The sequence below is a fragment of the Corvus moneduloides genome, chromosome 24 (assembly GCF_009650955.1).
Source record: "Corvus moneduloides isolate bCorMon1 chromosome 24, bCorMon1.pri, whole genome shotgun sequence".
NCBI lineage: Eukaryota > Metazoa > Chordata > Aves > Passeriformes > Corvidae > Corvus > Corvus moneduloides.
In genome coordinates, this window is record NC_045499.1 from 6,164,470 (window position 1) to 6,187,096 (window position 22,627).

Here is a 22,627-nt window from a genome sequence, read left to right on the forward strand (position 1 = left end):
GCAGCTCCTCCTCTGCCCTGGCAGGCGACAGTGACGCTCCGGGGCTGCAGGGTGGGCCTGCGCAGGAGGTGGCACAGGGGCAGGTGCCCCCTGCGTGGCACAGGCACCGGGTGTCCCATCCCTCACCCTCCCTCAGCTCCCAGCTGTGGGTGGAGGCTCAGCCCAGCATTTGGGATCCCACCCTGGCATCCACCCCCTGCTCAGACTGGCACACCAGTGACAGCTCTGTGTGACAGTCACTGCTCCAAAGTGCCTTGGCAGCACCAGCTCTGCCTCCTGCCTCGCACGGACCATCTGCATCTGGGAATTGTGGGGCCAGGGATGCACGGCCGCCTCCATCTCCGTGTGCCCACTGCCTCCAGAGCTGGAAAAGCCTGGTGCACACACAAAATCAGGGAGCAATTCTTTCATCTTCAACGCTGAAATAAAATCTGGAGCACAGACCTGGCTGAGGTATTCCCAGTGGCTTCTGGAATGGCAAATGCAGCAAAATTCATGGATTAAATAATGAGGTGCAGCCTCACATTCATTCCTGGCCGGCTCCTCTGAGCTGCTCCTGCCCCAGGGTGCTGGTGACAGCCTGGTGTCCCCACACAGGGATGGCAGCTGGGGAGGACAGGACCCTCAGCAGATTCTCCTCTGTTGGGACACTAAACCACTGTGTGTCTTGCAGAACTGACCCAGAGAACCTCTCCCTGACAAGAAAAGGGAGTGGTGAGGGTGTACACGTGCCAATAACGAGGAGTGGGATGCTGAAGGTCGCCCCCACAGGGACAGGGTTAGGCTGTGATGGATCCACATCCCTGGATCCCTGGAAAACCACCACTCCTCAGGGGAGCTGCAATTCTGTTCTTGACTGAACGGAAAGGGTCAAATGAGTTCCTGGAAATCAGGATCCTGATCCAGGCAGGAGCTCCCCTGCTCCTCCCCAGCCAGGGTGACACAACCGCCCTGCTCCTGTGGGATTCCCCTCTGGGCTCGCTCTGGATTCCAGGGTGATGTGTCTGGAGCAGCCAGGGGCACATCCAAGTGCTCCTGCCAGGGGACATCACTGCTGCCATCACCAGTGGCTTCCTGACGTGTTGGCACCATCTTCTGACACCGCTGGGCGAGGCCACCCCGCTGATGAGCATTGCCCTTTGCAGCCTGATTAGCCCAGACCTCGGGGGAACTAATTAATCAGGATAAAAGGGGGGCAGCCTTCCAAAATTTGTGGGCTCAGGCGGGGATCAATCCAACACAGCAAACTTTCATCTCACATCAGTTCACGGCCTCTGCGTTCCATGCTTTGCCTGGCTGCCACGGAACTCCTGATGTGCTCCCTGCAGTCATTTAAAAGTTTTAACAGAAGCTCAGAAAATTAATTAAGGCGAATGATTATAAAGTGTGCACTTCTTCCCCTCTCTGTTTGGTGAGAAAACGGCACAAATAGAATTCGGAATAATTTTGGAGCAGTAACCAATGTAATTAGGTGTTCAACACTCACAATTGGGCTGTGCTTATTGAAATTACTGTTTTAGCTAGAACATTTTGCCAGAGAGTCATTAGCAGCACAATGCTCCTGTTCCCCAGGACTCTAATTAGGCTTGGATGCCTCCAGCTCACGGATGCCCAGCCCTGCTGCCCACCCAGCACTGCAGGTGATGCTCCATGGGCACCCCAGCAGAGCTCCCTGGGCTCCTCCCAGCTCCAGGGTGTGGGGACTCATCCAGGAGGAGTGTGGGGACAGGGGCAGAGCCACTGGCATAGGGCAGTGGGAAGAGATTCCACCCTGTGAGGGTGGGCAGGCCCTGGCACAGGGTGCCCAGAGCAGCTGTGGCTGCCCCTGGATCCCTGGCAGTGCCCAAGGCCGGGCTGGACGGGGCTTGGAGCACCCTGGGACAGTGGGAGGTGTCCCTGCCATGGCAGGGGTGGCACTGGATGAGCTTTAATGTCCCTTTCAAGCCAGACCTTCTGAGGTTCTGTGATATCCTGAAGGTGGGGATGCCTTAGAGGGGGGACACACCTTGGGAGGAACGAGAGCACCCAGCTGGGAACACCCTGAGCATTCATCAGCAACATCCCTGCTCCGAGCACCTGCCTGGGCTGGCTTGGAAATGATGGAGCCTCCAAAGCCGGGGTCCCTGCAGCTGAGTCCGAGCAGGGATCTCCATGCTGGGCAGCACAGACACCCAGCTCCTTCTGAAAGCCCTGAGTCTCCGGGGTGTGGATCCCAGGGAAGCTCAGAGCCTGCTGCCTGCGGGTGCCTCCAGCCGTCTGTTTCTCCTGTCTCCCCAGGAAAAGCACACGCCAGACAGCAGAGCCCCTTCCCCCAAGCTGCCAGCCTGCAACTCACGAATTCACTTAAGTTGTTAAAAAGGATTGTGGCAGGCTAAGATAAAACAGAAGAGTTTAAAATGACAAACAGACTCCTAAATGGGACTAGAGTCTTAATGAAAACAGTAATGAATGAATGAGGCAAGCAAATATTCCCCATTAATATTAGACAGATAGATTAGATCCCTGGGCGCTGCATTTAAAACCGACATGAAATTACTTCAATTACTCTGCATTGATAAATTACAAGGCCGTATTTACTGTTAAAACACATTTCCTCCACCCTCCCCCATGCTTGCTTTGGCTTCTGCTTCTCAAGAGGGAGAGGAGATCACTGAGAGGATGGAAAACGCACGGGGCTGGAAGCTTCCCCCACTTCCCTCCTGCCCGCAGGAGAGTTGGGCTGCTCAGCACCCACCCAAGGTGTTCCAGGCCACCTGCCCCAGAGCTCAAGGCCCATCAGGCTCAATCACCACCATCAGCGCTGCTGTTTCAGCCCTGGCAGCGCTGTGCAAGAGCCAAAGCAATCACTGACGAGCCACTTCAAACCTGATGCTCGCAGCATCCTTCCCTCTCAGAAATTCACTCCGTTTCCCCTTGCTGGTGGGTACAGCTGCTCAGCATCCTCCTTTCCACGCTGGGAAAGTGAGATTAACCTGATCAGAGGCCTCTTCTAATGAAGAGATCATAGATGGATAATTCCTGGGTGTTTGGTGGCATTTACATGCTAATGATGAAAGGCACTCCGGTAAAGGTAATGTCAACATGAGTCCCTTGTCCTTGCATCTCAGCCTCCAGCCCAGCCATCTGTTCTCAGGGTTCAGAAAAGCCCTGGAGAACAGGTTGCTGCTAGAAAAGCTGCAAAAGCTCCTTCCCAGCTCTGCTGCCTCAGCCTGTGAAGCTCCGTGCCTCGCTGGAGTGTCCTCGAAGGCTGGGGATGCTCAGAGCCGACGGGATAAACAGAGCACTGGGAGCACACCTGGGCTGCACTGCCCAACCACTGAGGTTTTGCTGCTACAGGATCTTAAATAACTGCAAAAAACCCCTCAGTCAGCCTCAGCACATATCAGTAAACAAGAAAGACATAAAATAGCTCATTTCAGGGATCCAGGGGCAGCCGGAGTGTGGAACAGCGAAGCATCCAGAGATCCTGAGCTTAAAGCCCAGGTCCGTGCTGCAGATCCAGCATCCCGTATTTCCTGAGGGAGAGGAGGGGAATTACCCCCCGCTTTCCCCCAGCTGGGATGCGATCCCTTTGGGAAAGGCCACACAGCAGCTCCTGGTGACTCTGGCTGGAGAATTCATCGAGTGTGGGAATGGGGGCAGGAGGGCTGAGGGGGCCCCGTGTGCCAGGCAGGGATAAATCCATTTCCCAGGAAGGCAACAAACCCAGGCTTGGTGCATTCCCAGCCTGAAACCACGGGTAAAACAGCCAAGCGAAGAGGGAGGAATGCACAGAGCTCGTCCCACAGCTCGGGGGATGGATGACCTTTCCAATACCATACCTGTATAAATCATATTTAATGAAAAAAAAAAAAAAAGAATAGATGAAGGTTAAATCATTCCCTGCAGCGGATTTGCACTGAAAACAAAGCCTGTTCAGACAGCGGCTGGTTTACACAACAGCCCTTTAACATTCCTTTCCTAACGACGGGGGTGACTCCTGACCAGCCCTAACCACAGGATGAGTGATCCGAGCCCCCCACAGCCAAAGGCAGCGCGCCAAGACGGAGGCAAAGGAAACAGCTCCAGCCTGGGGTTTGCTTTAAACACACAATTAGGGGTTTCGCTGGGTCACGAGTCACAACACGGCGGTTTTCACCCATCAGACCTTCCCCACAACATCCCCGTCCCTCGGGACATGACTTCATTTGCGGTGCCACCACAAGTGAGCACTTTAAACACCCCCTGCTTCTCCCTCCCACACCGCAGAGCAAACAGCGCTGCCTGCGGCTTGGAAGTGCCCCTGGGAAAGTGGGAGCACCAACCAAGGGCCTCCCATTACGGGAAATAAAAGCTGGGATGGGTTTTGTAGCCAGAGAAGGTCGGGCAAAGGGTTTCGCTTTGATCTTTACCTGCTTCTCCTTGGGCTGCTGTTTTGCTGCACGGGAGATGCGGAACCACAGAGCAGCTCTGGGGCTGTGGCACTGCTCTGACGGGAGGCTCAGAGCTCAGAGCTTCCACACAAACTTCAGCATTGCTGCATTAATGCTCCCAGGGCTGCAACGCCAAGTCACTTGTCCCTGGAAGCCACATCAGCTCCTGCTGTAAACAGTTGCTTTGACATCAGCTTCTCACTGTCCGGGTTCAGCACTCAGAACGGTGGCATTTTGGGCAAATAATGCCATGAAACTATTTCTGCTCCATCAGAGCCGGAGGAACTTCTGCATATATTTCCATAAATATCACTGGCGTCAGTACAGCAACAGACCCAACAGACTGCGAGGGGGATCCTGCAGACTGCTGCTGAGCCTACCTACAGATCAGCTCCAGGAAAAGCTCTGGGCTTGGAAGGGATTGGAGAGGACAGAATTAACCGACTTCAGTGGGAATTGGTAGCCCTCAGCTCCCAGTGAGGCTGGGAACAAGGGGGAATCATTGCTCCAGGAGGCTGAAAGTGGATGGCATCTAAGAGACTTGCAGGGATCAGTTGGTTAAGGACAACTTGGGAATGCCAAAAACCAGGAGAAGAGCTGGTGGATCCATGACCTGCTCTGTCTTCTGCCTCTGGCAGGGAGCAGGGCACAGGGTGCCCTACCAGGGTGGCTCCTTCTGCCATGTGAAAGACATGAAACCATCCCTTCTGGACCAAACCTGGTCCCTGGCACGATGTTTTTCAGCTGCTAAACTCCCACTGGGGGCGAATCCCCACCTGTGCGTGGGGGAGCAGGGCTGGAAGGGGATCTTCCCTCACCTCAGCCGCCGTCCTGCTGGGAGCCCGTGCTGGAGCAGCTGCTCTGAGGGCATTTCTCCGCAGGGTGGCTGGCAAGGGACGGGGTTAATAGGCCCACTCCATGTGTGACCTCTCTTCCCCCGCTCTGAGAGCTCCTAATTACCCAGCTGAAGGAAGAGGGGCAGCCTGAGGGCTCTGCCAGCCCCCAGTGCTCACAGCACAGGCTGATGGCATCGACCTCGGCACAGCAATGCCTTCACCCCAGGAGAGATCCCAGGAAAGGCAGCTCCTTCCATCCCACCCAGCTAAGCAGGGCCAAAGCCTTGATAAAAGCACGAGCAGCAGCAGGTCCCTTCCTCCAAAAAGGAGAGCAGCTTGGGTGGATGAATAAAGAACGCTGCCAATGAAAAGGTGCTGCGATGGCTCGGTCCCTGCTGCCCCGGCAGCCTGACAACCGGCAAATGAACCTCGGTGCTTTATGTGCTCCCCTACTTTATTCTCTGCTCATAAAACTGGCAGGAGCCGGGGTAGGACAGAGCTGCTGGCGGCAGCTGTGTTCAGTATGAAAAATGAGCAGCACATGCACGGGAGGCAGATGGAGCACAGTGAGGGACCCCAGGCTCCCTGGGTTATTTCCCTCTCTCCACTGGGGCCCTGAGATTAACCCTTGCTTTCCTCTGCTGGAGCAAAGCAGCCAAAGGCAGTGACCTGGCTCACACCTGGCGGTCCCCAACACCGGTGTCCCGGGCTGGCAGTGCGTTCCTCGCGTCTCTGGCGTGCCCGGAGATTAAAGAGGAGCTGCAGCCCTGCTGGAATGGGCACCGTGTGCACACACAACACAACAGAGCACAGCTGCTGCCAGCAGCAGAGGAAACATTATCCTCGGTTTGTGGGCAAGGGAGCAGTGCTGGGGAGGGCGGTGCAGTGGGGCACAGCACAGGGGCGGCAGTGGCCGGAGCGGTGCCCCGTGTCCGTCCCCAGGCTGCCCTTCCCCAGAGCCTGATGGGCTGAAGGTCTCTGCTGGGCACTTTCGGAGGGCACAGAGGCCAGGTGTGCCCAAAATCGCTGGCAGCACTCTGTGTCAGGGCCAGTGTCCTAAAGCCACCCCTCTCCTGGCACCTCGGAGGCAGAGCTGGAGTCGCCTTGGCTTTGTGCCTTCTCCCCGCCGCTGTCCCTACAGACCCCCCCGAGTTCCCGGCCACCTCCCACCCCTGGCACACACGGGGACACGAGGCCACATTTTGTTCGCCCTCCTCGCTGAGGAGGAAGCCCAGGCCGTGTCCTGCCACCCACCTTGCGAGGGCCCCACGTGTCCGAGTGGCCGCGGCGCAGCAGGGTGGGCACAGCCCCGCATCTGCCTGCTCCCAGCAGCCTCCCAGGCTGTGCTGCGCCTCAATGCCGGCTTTGTTCCCGGCTCTGGCACGTCCGAGGGTGTCAGTGACACTGAAAAGCTTTGACTGGCCCTTTCTGTTTGTTTTCTTGGCACACGCAGGCATCGTTTCAATGGCCCAACCCCGGCTCTGCCCGCACCTCGCGTGTGACTGACAGGATTATTCAGCAGCAGCTCTGCCCAGAGAGGGGCTGGGCACCAAACGAGGGCATCCAGTCCCTCTGGCTCCTTCTGTGCCCATCTCGCTCTGCCTGCTTTTCCAGCACAGCATCCCACATCCCAGGCTGGGTGACCAGTGCTGGGGCACTGCCCGGGCTCCCCAGGGAACGGTAGCCCCAAGGCTACCAGAGCTCCAGGAGTGTTTGGACAATGCTCTCAGGCACAGGGTGGGATTTTGGGGTGTCCCATGCAGGATTTGGACTGGATGAACCTGTGGGTCCTTTTTATGTTCTAGGATTCTATGAATCCTGGCTGGCAGAGCTGCAAGGTTCATCCCTCAGATGCCCACATCCCATGGAATGCCGCCTTTCCAGGTGAGCTCTGGGGCAGATTCAACACAGCCATCCCAGACCCTGCTCAGATCTTCTCTGTAGCCACAGAGGTCTGCTGCACTCAGGGCAGGAACACGAGCGAGCCTCAATTCCCCATTTCTGAACCATTCAGGGCTCTTCAAATTGTTCAAACACTGCGGAAACCTGGGAGAAATGTCCCAGGCACAGCCCGTTTGTGCAATTTTATAGAGCCTTGAAAATCCAAAGCACTTGAATGCCCTGAGTAGCTTTAAAGGTCACAGAGTGGTATCATTGCTGCTTCCACAGCCTGGCGAGGGCCCTGCTCCGTGTTTGCTCCAGGAACGCGCCGCAGTCTCCACGGCTTTTTAGCAGGGATTGCTCTCTAACTCCATCACGCTGTCCTTGCCAGTCAATTTTCTGCTACTCCATCACTTTCCCATTTGTATATCATTACATGCGGCTGTCAAAAATAATTTAGGAACCTGACCACCAGTGTGAGGAATGAGCCCTCCTAAGCGTATCCCAAACTCTCGAGTTCTGGAGGAAAATGAGCTCCAAGCTCTTGTCCCCACAGAAGGAGCCCAGCGTCCCGTGGCGGGTGTAGGACATGGGGCTGTTACCACACATGGACACGTCAGTGAGGACCAAGAAAAACATCTCAGGAGACAACACGGCCGAGCTCCAGGGCCACATCAAACCCTGGGAGCACAGAGAGCTGTCAGAACAGAAGGTTTGATCGTTCTAAGGCGCTGTGTTTGCTCCCAGCACGGCAGGCCCTCCCCTTCCCACACGCACCAAATCAGTTTGGGCTGAAGTTTAACTCATTGTTTGCGTTGGAGACTGGAAAATACTTTGGATTCTCCCAATTTACTGCTCTGACAAGGCATTTTGCTTTTCCCATAGGGAAGACAGAGCTGGGCTGGCCCTGCCCATGGTGTCCTTGGGCATCTCACCCTGTGATAAGGTGCCAGATTTGTCTCAAGGCTAATGAGGAGCCCTGAAGGAATGGTTTAGACTACAAGAGCAGATTTAGACCAACAGGAACATCCTGCTACTCTCTCTCGATTCCCAGGCTGTGGAATTCCACTGGGCACTGCAAGCAATGGAAAAATCCCTGGCAGCGCTGTCCAAAGGCTCCTGGAGCTCTGGCAGCCTTGGAGCTGTGCTCATTCCCTGGGGAGCCTGGGCAGTGCCCAGCACCCTCTGGGGGAAGAACCTTTCCTGATCTGCAACCTAAACCTGCCCTGACACAGCTCCAGATCAAAGCTCTGCGTCCTCTCTGAGCATGAAGGACACCCACGAGGTGGGAGAAGGCAGCTCCTCCTTTGGCGAGGAGTTATTTGTGGGTTCACAATGGATTTACCAGGGAGGCTTTGCCTCCTGCACGAGAGGTGCCACCAAGGCCCTCAAAGCCCATCCTGAGCACCACAGACAGATCCAGGTGGATGCTGCAGCTCCCATTCCTTGGAGGCTTTTCCACTGTCACCGAGCCTCTCCCTTCCCCTCCTCCCGAAGATTCCCTGGTTGTTGCAGGAAGCTGCAGGATGAGCCAGGCAGGTGCTTCCCATCCGCACCGAGCCACGGCACAGAGCTGCTGCTGGAGCAGTGCTTTAACTCATTTTCATACATTTATGCTGAGACTAAATTTGTCCCTGCATATTTTCCTCCCAAGCCTAGTAATCAGTAGTGGAAATAATTTGCTCTTGTCTGCTCTGATGTTGCCATCTCCTGCACACATCCAAGTGACAAAGACATTAGGCCCTCAAAGTCCGATTGAAGAATAATTGGAAATCCAAAGTGGCACTAAATGTTATTTTCTAAATAAAAATGCATTCAATTACAGAACATGAGCCTGTCAAGCATTAAAAAAGATTAGTTAGAGGCGGAAAAGAAATAACTGTTCAACCCTTCAGGGGCTTCATTACACGCCCAGGATACCCCTGTGTTCTTTGGGACAGGCAGGGGGAAAGGGAATGCAAAACAATGGAAATATTTCCAGCAGCCTGTGCTGTCCCAGATGGGCCTGGACGCCTCTGCACTGCGGGATTTGCATCTCAGTTGTCGGTTAAGTACATAGGGAGATGGATACATGGATATATAGATGTATATGGGTGACAAAGGCAAGACAGGTGAGGGAAAAACAGATAAATCAAGAAAAAGCAGAGAACAGAGCAATTCCTGCCTCGGTGCCTGCAGGGAAGGGAAGGCCCAGCACAAGGATGGGCTGGGACGCGAGGGATCACGGATCTCTCCAGGGATGGGGATGGCAGCCAGCCCTGGGTGTCCAAATCACCCCAAATCTGCAGGGAAGGGACAAATCTGGGCACAAATCCTGCAGCTGAAGCCCAGGGCTGTGTCTCTGCCTTGTATCTGTGTTAATAAACCAAAACATTGCAGCAGCTGCGCTCAGAACTTCAGCAAAGCCCAGCCTGGCCACGGAGCACAAAGACAATCGTATTTCACCCGGTAGGAGCTGCTAAATTCACACTTAGAGCAATAAAGGCGCAGCCAAACAAACATGACCCCGGGTGGGATCCATGGCTGTGGCAGGCACAGCCCCAGCCTACACAAACAACCCTAGATGAGGTGAATTTATCTCACATCCCTCCTTTCAACAGCTTTGCTTAACAGCTCTGGCCCCTGGAATTAATACCCAGTGCCCAGCGAGCTGCAGGGGGAGGCCAAATTATTCACGAGGCTGTTCTCCATTCCTGCACAAGCCTTAAAGGCCGGGTGATGTCTCTTCGTGCGGCAGTTGTTGTTTTGTTTCTGGGTGGTTTTTTTCTTTTTTGAAGAGAAGATAGTTATCACCTGAAATTATTCAGGTGCAGATTCACCAAATGCTGACCTGGGGCTGCTCCCCCAGTAAAACACCCCCGTGCTGGGGGAGAGGGCAGAGCAGCCCACACACCACTGGAGATGGATTTATTCCAGCCTTTGCTGCAAGGCTGAGGGCTGGGAAGCCAAATCCCTCTCTCCCAGGGTTTCATTAGCTGGGAATGGCTTTCTAACGAGATTTACACAATCTAGCCTGAAGCCTACACATTTTTGCTCTGCACCCAAAGACAATAACAACGGGGAGCTCCGGAGGAGCCTCCTGTCCCTGTTGTCACCCATCCTTCAGCGCTGTGACACCGCTGCCATCGGGGTGATTCCACAGAGATCAAACCCTGCCCCTCCCGTGGCACTGAGGCTCCGACTGGAACTGACCCACGGCAAGAGAATTCATGGATGTGGGGAGCACAGCCAGGGCCTCAGGGAGGGATGGGTGATTGCCAGCTGGGATCCCAGTGCCACCGTCCCCGCTCCTGGCACTGGGGAGTCCTGCTGGATGAGCAGAACGCTCCCCCTCCCCACGGACACCACGGGAAGAGACCCGGGAGCTGCTTTGGGGGCTGCCTCTGATCCAGTGGTTCCCCTGCACCCCTGTGAGGACAGGGAGAGCCCCAAACCAGCCACCCCCTGCCTGGACACCTCCAGCAGCACCCTCTGAAGTGGAGCCAGGGAGGCCAGGGGACAATGAGCCATTGCTTCTGGTGCTACGGCTTCAGAATCCTGCTCATGGCTTAAAATACTCCTAAAATGAGCCAAAACTCAGTGTTTGGACAACACTGTCAGGCACAGAGTGGGATTTTGGGGTGTCCTGTGCAGGGCCAGGACCCAGTGGTCTTTGTGGGTGCCTTCCAGCTCAGGGTATTCTGTGATTCCCCTTCACCCTGAAGGCTCAAGGTCCTTTATGGATGAGATCCAGCTGCTCTGGATCGCTGCCTCCCCTGCATCACCCCAACAAAGCCTAAACCCAGCCCCCAATCCCCTGCTGCTGCCTCACAGGGATATTTCTCCTACAAATCCAACATTTCCTCCAGCATCCCGCTTGGACAAGGTGCCAGGGACGAGCGGGATCCCAGGCCACCAGCCTGGACCATGCAAAGACCTAAAATGGAAAAATCCAGCTTGTTTTTGTCTAACTGGAGCTTGCACTCTCCTCTCTGCCGGCACGGGAATGCTGTTTCTGGCACAGCTTCTCCAAATAAAAGTGCGGTCAGCTCTTTTTGGAGGGATTTTGAGCAAATTGTTTTTGTGGGCAGCGCTGTCTGCTCGCTCACACCGAGGCCCAGCCACACAGGGAGGAGTTATTTGTGAAACCCCATCCTTCCCCTGGTTCCTCCACAAAGAAAATAAAATTTAAAATATTTAAAATCGTGTTCTTAGTGAGGTGTTAATAGCACCCAGGGCACTGACAGTTGTGAGTCTCTTAAATGGATGGGGAAAAGCCAAAACTGCAGCTTGTCAGGAGGCAAAGGAAGCCTCGTTCCTGGTCCCCAGTGCTGAGTGCTGTCCCCATTCCAGCAGATCGGGTGGGAATTGCTCCCCAGCGCTCCCTCGGCTGTGCCTGCCAGGGGCTGCCCCAGCTCCAGAGAGTGCCCAAAGAACCAGGCAGGCAGGCAGCGATCCCTGACCAAATCCTGCCCTAAATGTCCCGGGATTTTGGCCGTTTGGGTTCCGATGTGGCTCCGGAGGCCACGGCACCGCCCAGGATCGTTAAGGGTGTCACAAACGAAGCGAAAGGCATGTCCCTGCCTCTGAGAGTCTTAGAACCCGAGAATCCTGGAATGGTCTGGGTTGGAAAGGACCTTAAAGCTCATCGCATTCCACCTCCACCCCCCTCAGCAGCTGAGAGACCCTCAGTGCCCGGGGCTCCTTTTTGTCCCCCTCTCTACTCAAATCTCCCTATTCTCCACTGCTGGAACGGGATTCCGAGAGGGTCTTTGAATTCAATTAATTGAAAGCATCTCTGACACCCTGACAAGCCAGTCTGGCCTCCTGCAGGTCCTGCAGCCCCACGTGTGCCCTGCCCGTGTGGCTCCCGCTCCCCCCGCGCTCTGCTCAGCCTCTGTTGGAAAGGGAACACGAGTACAAATCAAACAGCCAGAAGGGCACGGAGCAGATAAATATGTGCTGCAAGAGAAACTGGAGAGACACGCTCTGAAGTGGAGCCAGGGAGGGGAGGAGGCAATGTGTCACTGCTGCTGGTGGCACAACTTCAGCAGAGTGCTCGTGGCTTAAAATAATTTTTTCAGAACCCCAAACCCATCCAGACTTTGTGCAATGCAAGAAACTGCTCCCTGAAAACCTTCTTCCTCCTCCTCTGTGCCCTCCATGGCTGCCTTGACCTCAGCAATGCCCATTTGGAGCAATATTTTGCTCCATCTGAAGGCCAGATAAAGCAGCCTTCCCGTGCCAGCTTCCAGCACGCTCCAGAACGCCTGTGCCAACTCCTCTGCAACTGAGCAGCCTCTGGGCTGCAGACAGCAACTGCAGGGATACCCATCCTCCCAAACACAGCCTTTTCCTGCCTCCTGAGAGGAGAAAACACCCAGCACTTCCCATTTCTCCCTAACAAAGGACGGTGAGCAGCCCTGGCAGCACGAGTGGGTCATGGAGTGCTCCTGCCCCTCTTTCCCTTTACAGACGCAGCACGACCCTGCTGGTTGAGCCTTCAGCACAGTTTTAAGCCCCATATTCTCTGCCCTGCTTTGTCTGCAGCTGGAATCAGGGATGCTGTTCTGTTTGTACTTGGGAAGGACAGAGCCCGGGGATGTTCTGTGGAACTGGGGCTCCAAGGCAGCAACAGCAAAACCCCCCTCGAGCTTTGCTTTTTGCCATCAAACCCAGAAGTTTGGCTCTCCCAGAGTTCAAGGAGGCTTGGAGGAAAGAGAGGAAGTTCCCAGGGTGGAGAGAAGATGAGCCCAGGATCTATAAATATTCACAGGTGTAGCTTGGCAGCAACAGCTCACACGAAAGCTCCTCTGCACCTCCAGGGCTGCCACGAAGGATCAGCCCATTGCTCAGCCAAGCCTGGAAAATGCCGCCGGCTACGGCCACTTCCAGCTGCTCTGTGGGGAGGGAAGGCGCTCCCACAGCTCCCCAGGACGCAGCCGTGGTGCCCAGCACACCTGTGTGCCCTGCCAGGAGCATCCCCCTCGGGGACAGGCACTGGGGCATTTGCTGCAGCTTCCAAGGGGGTTTTGTGTGCCGGAATCAACTTTTCACAAACATTTATCCATTTTAAAGGTTCACTCCCAGCTGCAGTTGGGAAGGTGATGCCCAAATCGATGGGGTCTTTATAAATTATTTGGCACAGCAAACCATATCCACTGCCTTCTCTTCCCACACCCTCCTCGTTGGAGCATCGACCTGGACAGCAGCAAAGTGAAGAATGGAATGTGGGACTAAAAATTTGGGAGGTCTCCCAGATTTCCTGACTTAGGATAGGTCACAGAGCTTCAATCCTGATCTAAAAAGTGATACTGCTGCTCCATCTCGTAGGGCTTTGGGGAGGGTAAAATCTGGGAGTGGAGAGCAAAATGTTCACAGCCTGGTGGGGTTTGGAGCAGAGAAACCGGTGGAAAAGGCAGAGGGAAAATAAAGAGGGAAAACAACAATCCCCCCGTGTGAGCAGCACGTCCCAAGCTTGATTACAAGGAAAATAATTTCTTTAACACCCACACAGAGAGCTCCTGGCCACAATTGCTGCTCCCCCTCTCTGCCTGGCCCCCAGAACTGTTGGCAGGGCCAGGCCCTGGCAGGGCAGGGGCAGCCCCTGGTGCAGGGGGAGCAGGGAGTGTTTAGTCTGCCGGGCACATTCCTGCTCGCTGCTCAAATAAATACAGGGTTACTGATGGAGCTCCTTCCCCTCACCAGCACCAGCCAGAAATGCCACAGTCATCAAGAGGCTCCTGGGAAAAGCACAGGGATGGGGCTGGAGGGACCTCGGGGATGGAGGGATTTCTTGTTGAGAAAGGCAGGATCTGCACCAGGTTCGGTGCCCAGGATTTCCATTTGGGATCCCAGGCAAATCCCTGTACCAGACCCATGCTCCAGAAAATCTCAACGTTTCTTGCCACAGCAAACTTATAACAGGAAATACATTTCCAGGGGAGGAGGAGGAGGGAGAGCAAGAGCAAACGTCACAAAAAGTTGGGTTTTTTCTGCTTTACAACCAGCTTTAACTTTTATATTTAGACCCAGCTTGCAAAACCATTCCAGCCACTTTCCCTGGGGCACATCCATCATCTTCAACCTATCTGGAACCTGCAGGAGCCTGAATCAAGTTCCACCTCATCTGGGGGAATTTTTCAGAACCTTGGAGGGAAAAGCAGAAAAAGATGCTCAGGGTTTAAGAGCCAGGATGAATTTGAACTCTCTTAAATCCTTCTGCCCCTTCAAGCCTCAGATTCAGTCCAAGCAGGAGTTGGGAGCCTGGAGAGGCCACTGCTGGGGGGGGTCTCAGCTGCTCCCCAGCCCACACAGCCACCAGAAAAGCACCACGTTGTCCCAGGCTTTTGAGGAGATCAGGCAAAGCCTGGCCCAAGGGAAGCACTGCAGGAGAGAGCCTGAACTTGCTGCCCTTCCTGGCAGAGTCACAGACCCAGGAATGGTTTGGGTTGGAAAGTATCTTAAACCCCATCCTGTTCTACCCCTGCCATGGGCAGGGACACCTCCCACTGTCCCAGGCTGCTCCAAGCCCCGTCCAGCCTGGCCCTGGACACTGCCAGGGATGAGGCAAACACCTGCAGGGATGAGGCAAACACCTGCAGGGATGAGGAAGTCCTCACAGGAAAAAGATCCAGCAGGACGAGCTCCTGCACGTTGTCTGCACAAATCCCACAATAATAAAGTGGTACTCCACACCACAGCCCTTTTTCCATTTCACCCTTCACTGGATCATTTTATGCATCTATTCCCATTGCTAATTCAAACTAATTAAAGTATAAAATAGAATAATTTGTGCAATTTCAGAGCTCCCCTCAGCATATTGTGAGTTATGTTTCCTTTCTGTTGGCGCCCAGCGTGAGCAATTCCCGGCCTCGCTGGCTCAGTACCCACCAACCTCATCTGCTGGAAAGACAAACCATTCCAGGGCCACGAGCATGGGAGAAGAGGGGAAGTTTAAAGAGGAAGAGGAATCCAAACTTGTTTTTAAGTTTCAGAGCTGAGCACCAAGTGTGACATTTCAGATCCCTCCTTCAAGCCATTTTCCCTGCTGGGAATACAGCTCTGTCTGTCATTGCTGCTGTTAAGGAAGGACACCTGGGTCTGTCTGTCCATCCAGACAGGAGATCCTGCAGCAAAGCCAGGGCTCTGCAGCATTCCAAACCCAGCTCAAACCCATCAGCATCACCCACGGAGCTGGACGAGGCTCTGGACAACCTGGGACAGTGGAAAGTGTCCTTGCCCATGGCAGGGCTTGGAACAAAATGATCTTTAAGGTTCTTTTCAACCCCAAAAGTTCTGGGATTCCATGAACTCAGCTTCTTTCAGGATGGAGCAGGGGTGGTGGCATCAAATCTGGAGGGACACCAGACCTGCCCCAGCTCCTGAGGATGCCACAGGTCCCTTTAGAAGCCCCGCAGCACTGGGGAGCTGAGGCTTTGTGCCTGGGAACCCGCACGTAAGGGAAATTCTAGAAATACTTCAGGACTGTGGTGGCTCGCCTGAGAATGGAACAATGGGTCTGTGGAAGAGGAGGAATTGGAAAGGGAAGCAAATGCCGAAGCAAACACATGGGAACCCTGTGGCTGTGACTGGCAGGGGAAGAAACAGCCCTAATACAAAGAAAAACCGAAGCAAAACAAACAAACTGCAGGCAAAGGCAGGCAGCACTTGAAAGGAACAACCACACGAGCAATGTCTGAAATAGAACTCATCCAGGAAAAACAAACCCACCGACCCCGAGCTCACACTGCAGCGCTTTCCACCACTTCTTCCCGGAAAGTTTCTTCTTCAAGGATTCCTCACCTCAACGGCTTCTGCCCTGAGCTGCCCACATTTGTTTTGTGTCTGGACAGACATCCCGGCCAGCTGGGGGCTGTGGGGAGGCACTGGAACCAGTCTGGCCACCAGCACGAGAGCCCCAGCAGGGCCAGAGCTCTGCAGGCCTGACAAATGTGCTGGCAGCAGGGCACCGCAGAGGCAGCAGGCTGTCCCACCTGCCTGGGCTTCTTGGTCAATTGATGTTAATTAACACATCCTCCTTGTCAGAGAGGCATTGTTAATGATCTCAGGCAAGTTTTTAGCAGAATTTCTTAATTGGCTGCGGGGAGGGAAGTGGAAAAAGTCAGCGTCAAGCCAGGAACTTGGGCAGGGTGGAGGAGGAGCAGGTGGCGTGGAAGAGGAGCTGTGCAACACCCCACAGGGCACAGCCCTTCCTCCAGGATCCTCTCCCCATCCCGAGCTCCCTCTCTGTCCCAGCCTGTGGGCAAAGGCTGGCACAGGATGAGCAGGTGGAGGAGTCCACGGGAGGCAGGATTTCGGACACCTCTGGTGGGATTCAGCCAAGCCCTTTGCCCTGTGCCAGTGTTCAAAGTCTGCTGAGATTATGTCCAGCTAACTGGCTGTTCAACTAGCAGATAATGTAGTTAAAAATTTAATCAGTTCATTTTTTCCCTCTTGATGACTCCAGACCCTTTTATCCACATCTCCTGCATTTTTTATCATGTTTTCTCAGTTCTTTTCAGGACACCATCAGTATTTACAGCCCTGCTGCTCCAGGACTGATGGGCTCCCCTGCTTTTCTCAGCCCTCGCTCCAATCCCAACCTCTCCTAAATCATCCGGGCAGCTCCCGTCTGCCTCCCCCTCAATCAGCATCCAGAAAGTCCAGTCCAAAACAAAGCAGTTTTCACAAGACTGAAACCTCTTGAGGTTACAGGACAGGGGAATGCACAACAAATTATCCCTGGAGAGCTGCAGCTCCTGGCACAGGGGCACTTGCAAAGCAAATATTTCACTGCTCCTAAAAGCAGACTGAAAGACAATTTCTTTACCTAAAGCCACAGTGATGGATGTGGAGAGGGAGGGGGGAAATTCAGTCGGTGGAAAAGCAACAGGTCTGGGAATAGGTCAGGAGGAGCTGCGGCTGCCCCGTCCCTGGAGACTTCAAAACCAGGGTGGACAGGGCTTGGAGCTGGCAGGGATGGAAAGAGCCCTCCTGGGATGTTTTCCTCCCCACAACACAAGGATGTTCCTTCCAAGGAGTGCTTCCTGCGGGCGTCTCGATCCTGCTGATTTAAATTCCACGTTTACAGCCCTTGATTAGGTGGTGAAATCTTTTGGAGCCGGCAATCCCTGCCCCGGGTTTGACTGAGCTCCTCTCACTCCCGGCTTAAAAATAGCCAAACTCGTTCTTCTGCCAAGAGCTGCAAAAATCTTTGGCCCCACTTTTGCTGGTGCTTACATAAGGCCTGGCTGCAGTGTGCCCAGCAGCCCTGCCAGGGCTGGGGGTGGATGGGAGCCAAGGCAGAGCTGCTGCCCCAGGGAGCAGAGGGGGCTCCTGCGGCCTTGGGGCCATCAAATCCCCTTCATCCCACAGGGCTGGTGGAACTGGAACGCGCCGAGCTCTCACAGTGAAGAACCCGACTGTGTCCCCGACAGGCAGACAATTCCTGCTCCACAACTGCACTACAGAGCCACTTCTCCTCAGTGTCACCAGCACTTCTGCGAGCCCCAGTCCTTCCCTCTGAAGGGAGGAAAGCAGAGAAGATTTCCTGCACGTGCAGGGGTTGTTGGGGTGGGCTCTGTGACAGACTCGCTGATAAAATGGGAAATTTTTAATTGTGGGGCTCTTGGTGGCCCCACATTTGTCAGGGCATTGCCATTCACCCCTCACCTGCTGTTTGATCAGCCCTGGGTGCATGCCCACATCTCACCCGTGGCCAGTAAAGAGGCAACGTGACTGATTCCACTTCAATATTTTATTTTTTGTGGAGTTTTTGGTTTTTTTCCTGATAGAAACTGTTAATTGAATTTGCCTGTCTGTGAAAAATGAGGCAGTGGCTGAGAAGAGCCATGGTCTCCTAACTGCAGCCGTGCTGGTCCCCCCGACACTGACCCACCACAGAACTCATGGTGAATTTGGGGACAGGACTCAAAAATTGGGATTTTGGGGACAGTAACTCTGTCAGCACCTGCCAGACCCACCCTGGAACCCCACAAAGCTCTTCCAGTGCCATCCATCTCCATCTCCATCTCCATCTCCATCTCCATCTCCCATCACCACCCAGCTCTCTCCGAGCCTTGCTCAGCCCGTGGGCAGAAATGGGCTTTGTTTGCTCCAGAAACACAGAGAAATTAATTCCTGCTTTAAACAGGGTCAGAACCACTTCTCTTTTCCCCTTCTGAGTATCTGAAACCTGACACAGCTCCTAATAACCACCCTTAAACCGCGTGGTTCCAGAACTCCGAGTGTCTGGAAGCAAAGTTTCTTTATTCCTCTCTCCCCCGGATTGGGCTGTGCAACTGTTGCTCCTGTGCTTTGTGGGAGTGAAATCAAATGTCAAATATTCTGCTTTGGAAGGAGTTGGCAGCGAGACATGAAAGGCTCAGGGAGAGCTCAAAAAAAGAGGGAGGAAAAAACTGGAGCAAAGCACAGACGGGGCTGGGACAGGAGCCAGGGGAGCGGGGAAGGGCTGTGCCTACAACCACAGCTCTGAGCAGGGAGAGGCTCCTTTCCCGGGTGCATTTCAGCACAAAGCTGGTCCTGGCTGCTGCTAGCACAGAAGGGAGGCGGGCTCCGTGCCGAGGAGCTCCATCCTTTGTCGGGAAGCATCCCCACAGTCCCGGTGCTGCACCGAGATCTCATCCCAGGGCTGGCTGTCTCCGAGCCCGAAGGAGCTCAGGAGCTGCCCCAGCTCTCTTGGGGAGCCCCTTCCCCAGCTCAGTTCCACAACCCCGGCCATGTCTCGAGAGCCGTGCTCTGACACAGGCCTCGGCCTGTTTCTGTCTCAGCAGATATTCAAATCCCGGCTCTGGACAATCCTCCCCCCACGTTAACGTGCAGCCCATCCCTGCCAGGAGCAGCTGCTCTCGGTGCCATTTTCCTGTGGCAGAATTTCTGTTTGCTCTGAATTTCCAGCTTTCAGAGGCCTTTCTTTGCTGTACATTCTCAGTCCTTCTGAGGGCACCTCCCACCATTTACAGCCTCAGCCCTCTGGAGCCACTGGACCTCTCTCCTCCTCTTGGTGCTGACCCCTTTCCAACCATCAGCCTCCTCTATAGAGAACCCAGGGAAAAATATATTCTTGGCTGCACTTTGCTGAACTATCACATTGCCAGGATGGGGGCACTGGGGTCACAGGAGCTGACAAGATCCATATGCATCGGATGCTGGGATTTTGGGACCCAAAGCACGCACTGCTACGAGGGCAAAAGGCAAATCCTGTGGCAAATCCTGCAAGGAATGAGAGGCAACAGCCTCCAGCTCCTGGAGTCTCCCCAAGGCAGAGCTGTGGCTGAAAATGGAGTTGATGTTCCAGGAATATTCTATTATTTGCTAATTCTCTTCACATCTTTTTGTTTCACAATTAAGCAAATTAGTGCTTTGATGAATATTAAGATGCTCTTGCCTCATAAAAGATGAGTTAGAGGCATTCCCACTGGATTTTGCTCCTAATGAAAACAGTTCCTCAACTGTTTGAGATCCACACTGGGTCGTTTCCTCCCTGGTGGGAGCACGGCAGCACGTGGCTCCTCCACAAAGTGACCAAGCATTAACATTTGAATAAAATAATTCAATTGCAAAGTTTGCACAGATCCCCTTTATTGCCATCTAATCCCAGCCCAAGCTGCAATGGGATCTGAAATTTGTGGCTGCTCATGCAAGTGTCTGTCCCTGAGTGCCTCTAACAAGCACAAAATGCCTTCCTCAGCATCAGGGATTCATTCACTCGATGCTTCCAGCAGGGAGAAGACTTTGCCCTCTTCTAAAACATTTCTTCCCTGCTTTTAAATGACCTTATAACCAAGCAAAGGGTTTCCCAATTTTTTCTTTCTTGCCGTAGGTTAGGAGAACAGTTCTGCTGGCTTTGGGAGGAGCTGGAGGCTCCCAGTGCAAGGTACAAGGGGAGCTGCTCTCTATCCCCATCAGAACATCCCTGATCACACCAACACCTCCCTGCAGCACCTCAGAGCAGGTGGGAGGGAGGACCGGTGGAAAGCTGCCAGTGACCAGAGGGTTCGCTGCACACAGAACAATTTAACAGCACCCAGACAGCTCCAGGTGCAGCCCTTCCCTTGCCTCCAGCACCCACAAGGCACCAGCCCTATTAACCTGAATCCCACAGGCCTGAGGAACAGCCAGGAAAATGCTCAGCAGAACCAGTGAGCCCAGAAATCTGAGTGGGGGGGCTCCGAGTGGTTCTGTGCCTCAGAGAAGAACAGAAGGCCCCAGATTATTGCCATCATTCTGGCTCCCCCAGCACCAGCCTCCCGTGGACTGCCAGCCATCAATTCCCATCATAATCACTTGGGTTGTGCTTTTTTGGGGTGGGCACCACCCCGGGGCAGGAGCAGAACTGGCACAGAGCAGAGCCGGGGTTAGTGGAGCCTGGTCCCCCCTCTGTGCAGCATCACTCACTGGCAACCCCTTCAAACACGCTGGTAAATAGCTAAACAAACAAAGAAATACACAGAGAAATAAAGCCCCCATCAGTTCAGCCATTTCAGGAAGAACTTGTACACAAAAAGGGCGGTCAGGCCTTGGCAGGGGCTGCCCAGGGAGGTTTGGAGTGCCCGCCCCTGGAGGTGTCCAAGGAAGTGGCACTCAGTGCTCTGGGCTGGGGACAAGGTGGGGATGGGGCAAAGGATGGAATCGATGATCCTGGAGGGATTTTCCAACCTCAGGGATTCTGGGATTCTGTGCTGAAGGATGCCCCCAGACAAACCCACGCAGACCCCCAGCCTGCCAGCCTCGCTGCACGAGCAGCAGCCCTGGAATCCCTGCAGCTCAGCACTGAGGCACGAATGGCTCAGAGCCCCGCACCAGCTCAGTTCCCAGCACTTCCAGCCAGGACCATGCAGGTACAACTCTCCCCCCAGCACTGACGCCCATCTCTGCTCGCAGGCAGAAAAACCCAAGCTCCTCCTGGCGCTCCAACCTCTCGTCCCCATCCCGGCACCGCGGGGCTCAGCTCTGTGTGCTCCAGAGCACATTCCTCAGGAAGGGGTCAGGGGAGCAGACACTCACCTGCCGCTCTGCCATGACGTACAGGTACTTGTGGTCGATGGAGAAGGCCATGTCTCGCAGCACCGGGCTCCCGTCCTTGAACACTGTCAGCACCTCGTACTGAATGCCACCCTGGGGAGGGCCGTCTGCCCGGATCTGCAAGGAGCACACACAGATCAGAGCGGATCTCACAGCAGCCAAATTCCGGCTTTACTTCGGGGGATGGTGGGGTGATGGGAGGAGGAGGGGGACAAGGTAGGAAAAGGAATTAATTCAAAAATCTCAGCTCCCAGCTGGAGAGGGAGTAAGGAGCCAGCAGGCAGTGTGTGGGAGCAGGAGCTGGAGCAAAGGTTCCTTCTCCACTGGAGCCAATGTGATTTTCCCAATCCAGCTGAAATAATGAGAAAGTTTTGTGGTTGCAAGGTGAGCACAGAGACTGCCAGTGAGCTGTGATTGACCATCCAGGGGGAAGGAAAACTGTAAACTTTTAAGGTTCTCTCTAAAATAAGCCTGAAAGGAGACCACAAAACTCTACAGCCAACAGCAAAGCCAAGACACTGCAGAGTTATTCTGTAATTCTCTAGACACCTATAGAATGACACTTGGACACTCTCCATCACCTCTTCCTGCCACGGAATCCTCCTGGAGCATCATCTCTGCTGAAAACCTGGAGATGCTGCTGCCACTTTCCTGTCTGCTGGCTTCAGTGAGGCAAAGCCAGCCCAGCCCGCTCTGCTGGGAGAGCAGAGCTCTGACACAGCACCACACGGCCCGTTCAGTTCGGGCTCCAGGCATCCCTCCGTCCCTCCAAAACAACTCCCTGCTCCTGCAGGAAAACCAGCCCAGGCTGTGACAAACGCCGTCCCTGCCAGCAGCCGCCTTCTCTTCCCAAAGTTAATAATTGATGGCCTCGGGGGCTGTGCGAGGGGAAGGGAGGAGGATAAACAAACTATTTACATTGTCTTTCCCACCAGGATTTGCATATTTGGAGAGCCACTGGATGGCAACGCGGTGTGTGCGAGGCTGGGAGAGCCAAGGGCTCGCAGCGACAGCGCTGCCGGGCCAGGGAGCCGGGAATGGGCCGGGAATGGGCCGGGAATGGGCCGGGATGAGCCTGCTGCCCACGCAGGAGAGGCATCACGGCCCTGGAAACATCTCTTATCCCAGAGATGCCCTCTGCTCCAGGCGGGCTCTGCTGCCCCAGCCCGTTCTGCTGCTCCGTTATTCCCTGCCTGGCTGCAAAGGCAGGAAAAGCCGAAGCCTAAACCTTCGGAAGAGGCAGGAGGGAGCACAGAAAGGGCTGGCTCTTTTTTCTGGTTCACGTCCCCAGGAGGTAAGGGAGCAGGCTGTTAAGCATCTTATGATTTATCTGAGAAATGAGCCACCCCAGCTGGAAATACCAGGAGATCTTCACCCTCCGAGAGCAGAGACGCTCCCCTACACCCTGCTCCGAATAAATCCTCCCCTTGGAAAGAGCCTCGGTGCCTCCTGCCATGTACAGACACGTTGGGT

The 22,627-nt window shown here is 54.5% G+C and overlaps 1 protein-coding gene across 3 annotated transcripts in view; it reads right to left on the reverse strand.

Annotated features, from left to right (window-relative positions):
* The window catches only part of PLXNA2 (plexin A2), a 145,216-nt gene that overhangs the window by 65,084 nt on the left and 57,505 nt on the right, over positions 1 to 22,627 (reverse strand). For all 3 annotated transcript variants that reach the window (XR_004244347.1, XM_032132796.1, XM_032132798.1), the window contains exon 4: positions 21,137 to 21,271. Coding sequence is in view for 2 of the 3 variants with exons in the window: in XM_032132796.1 (XP_031988687.1) it covers positions 21,137 to 21,271 (135 nt within the window). In the remaining variant the exon portion in view is untranslated. The remainder of the gene's footprint in view (positions 1 to 21,136; positions 21,272 to 22,627) is intronic.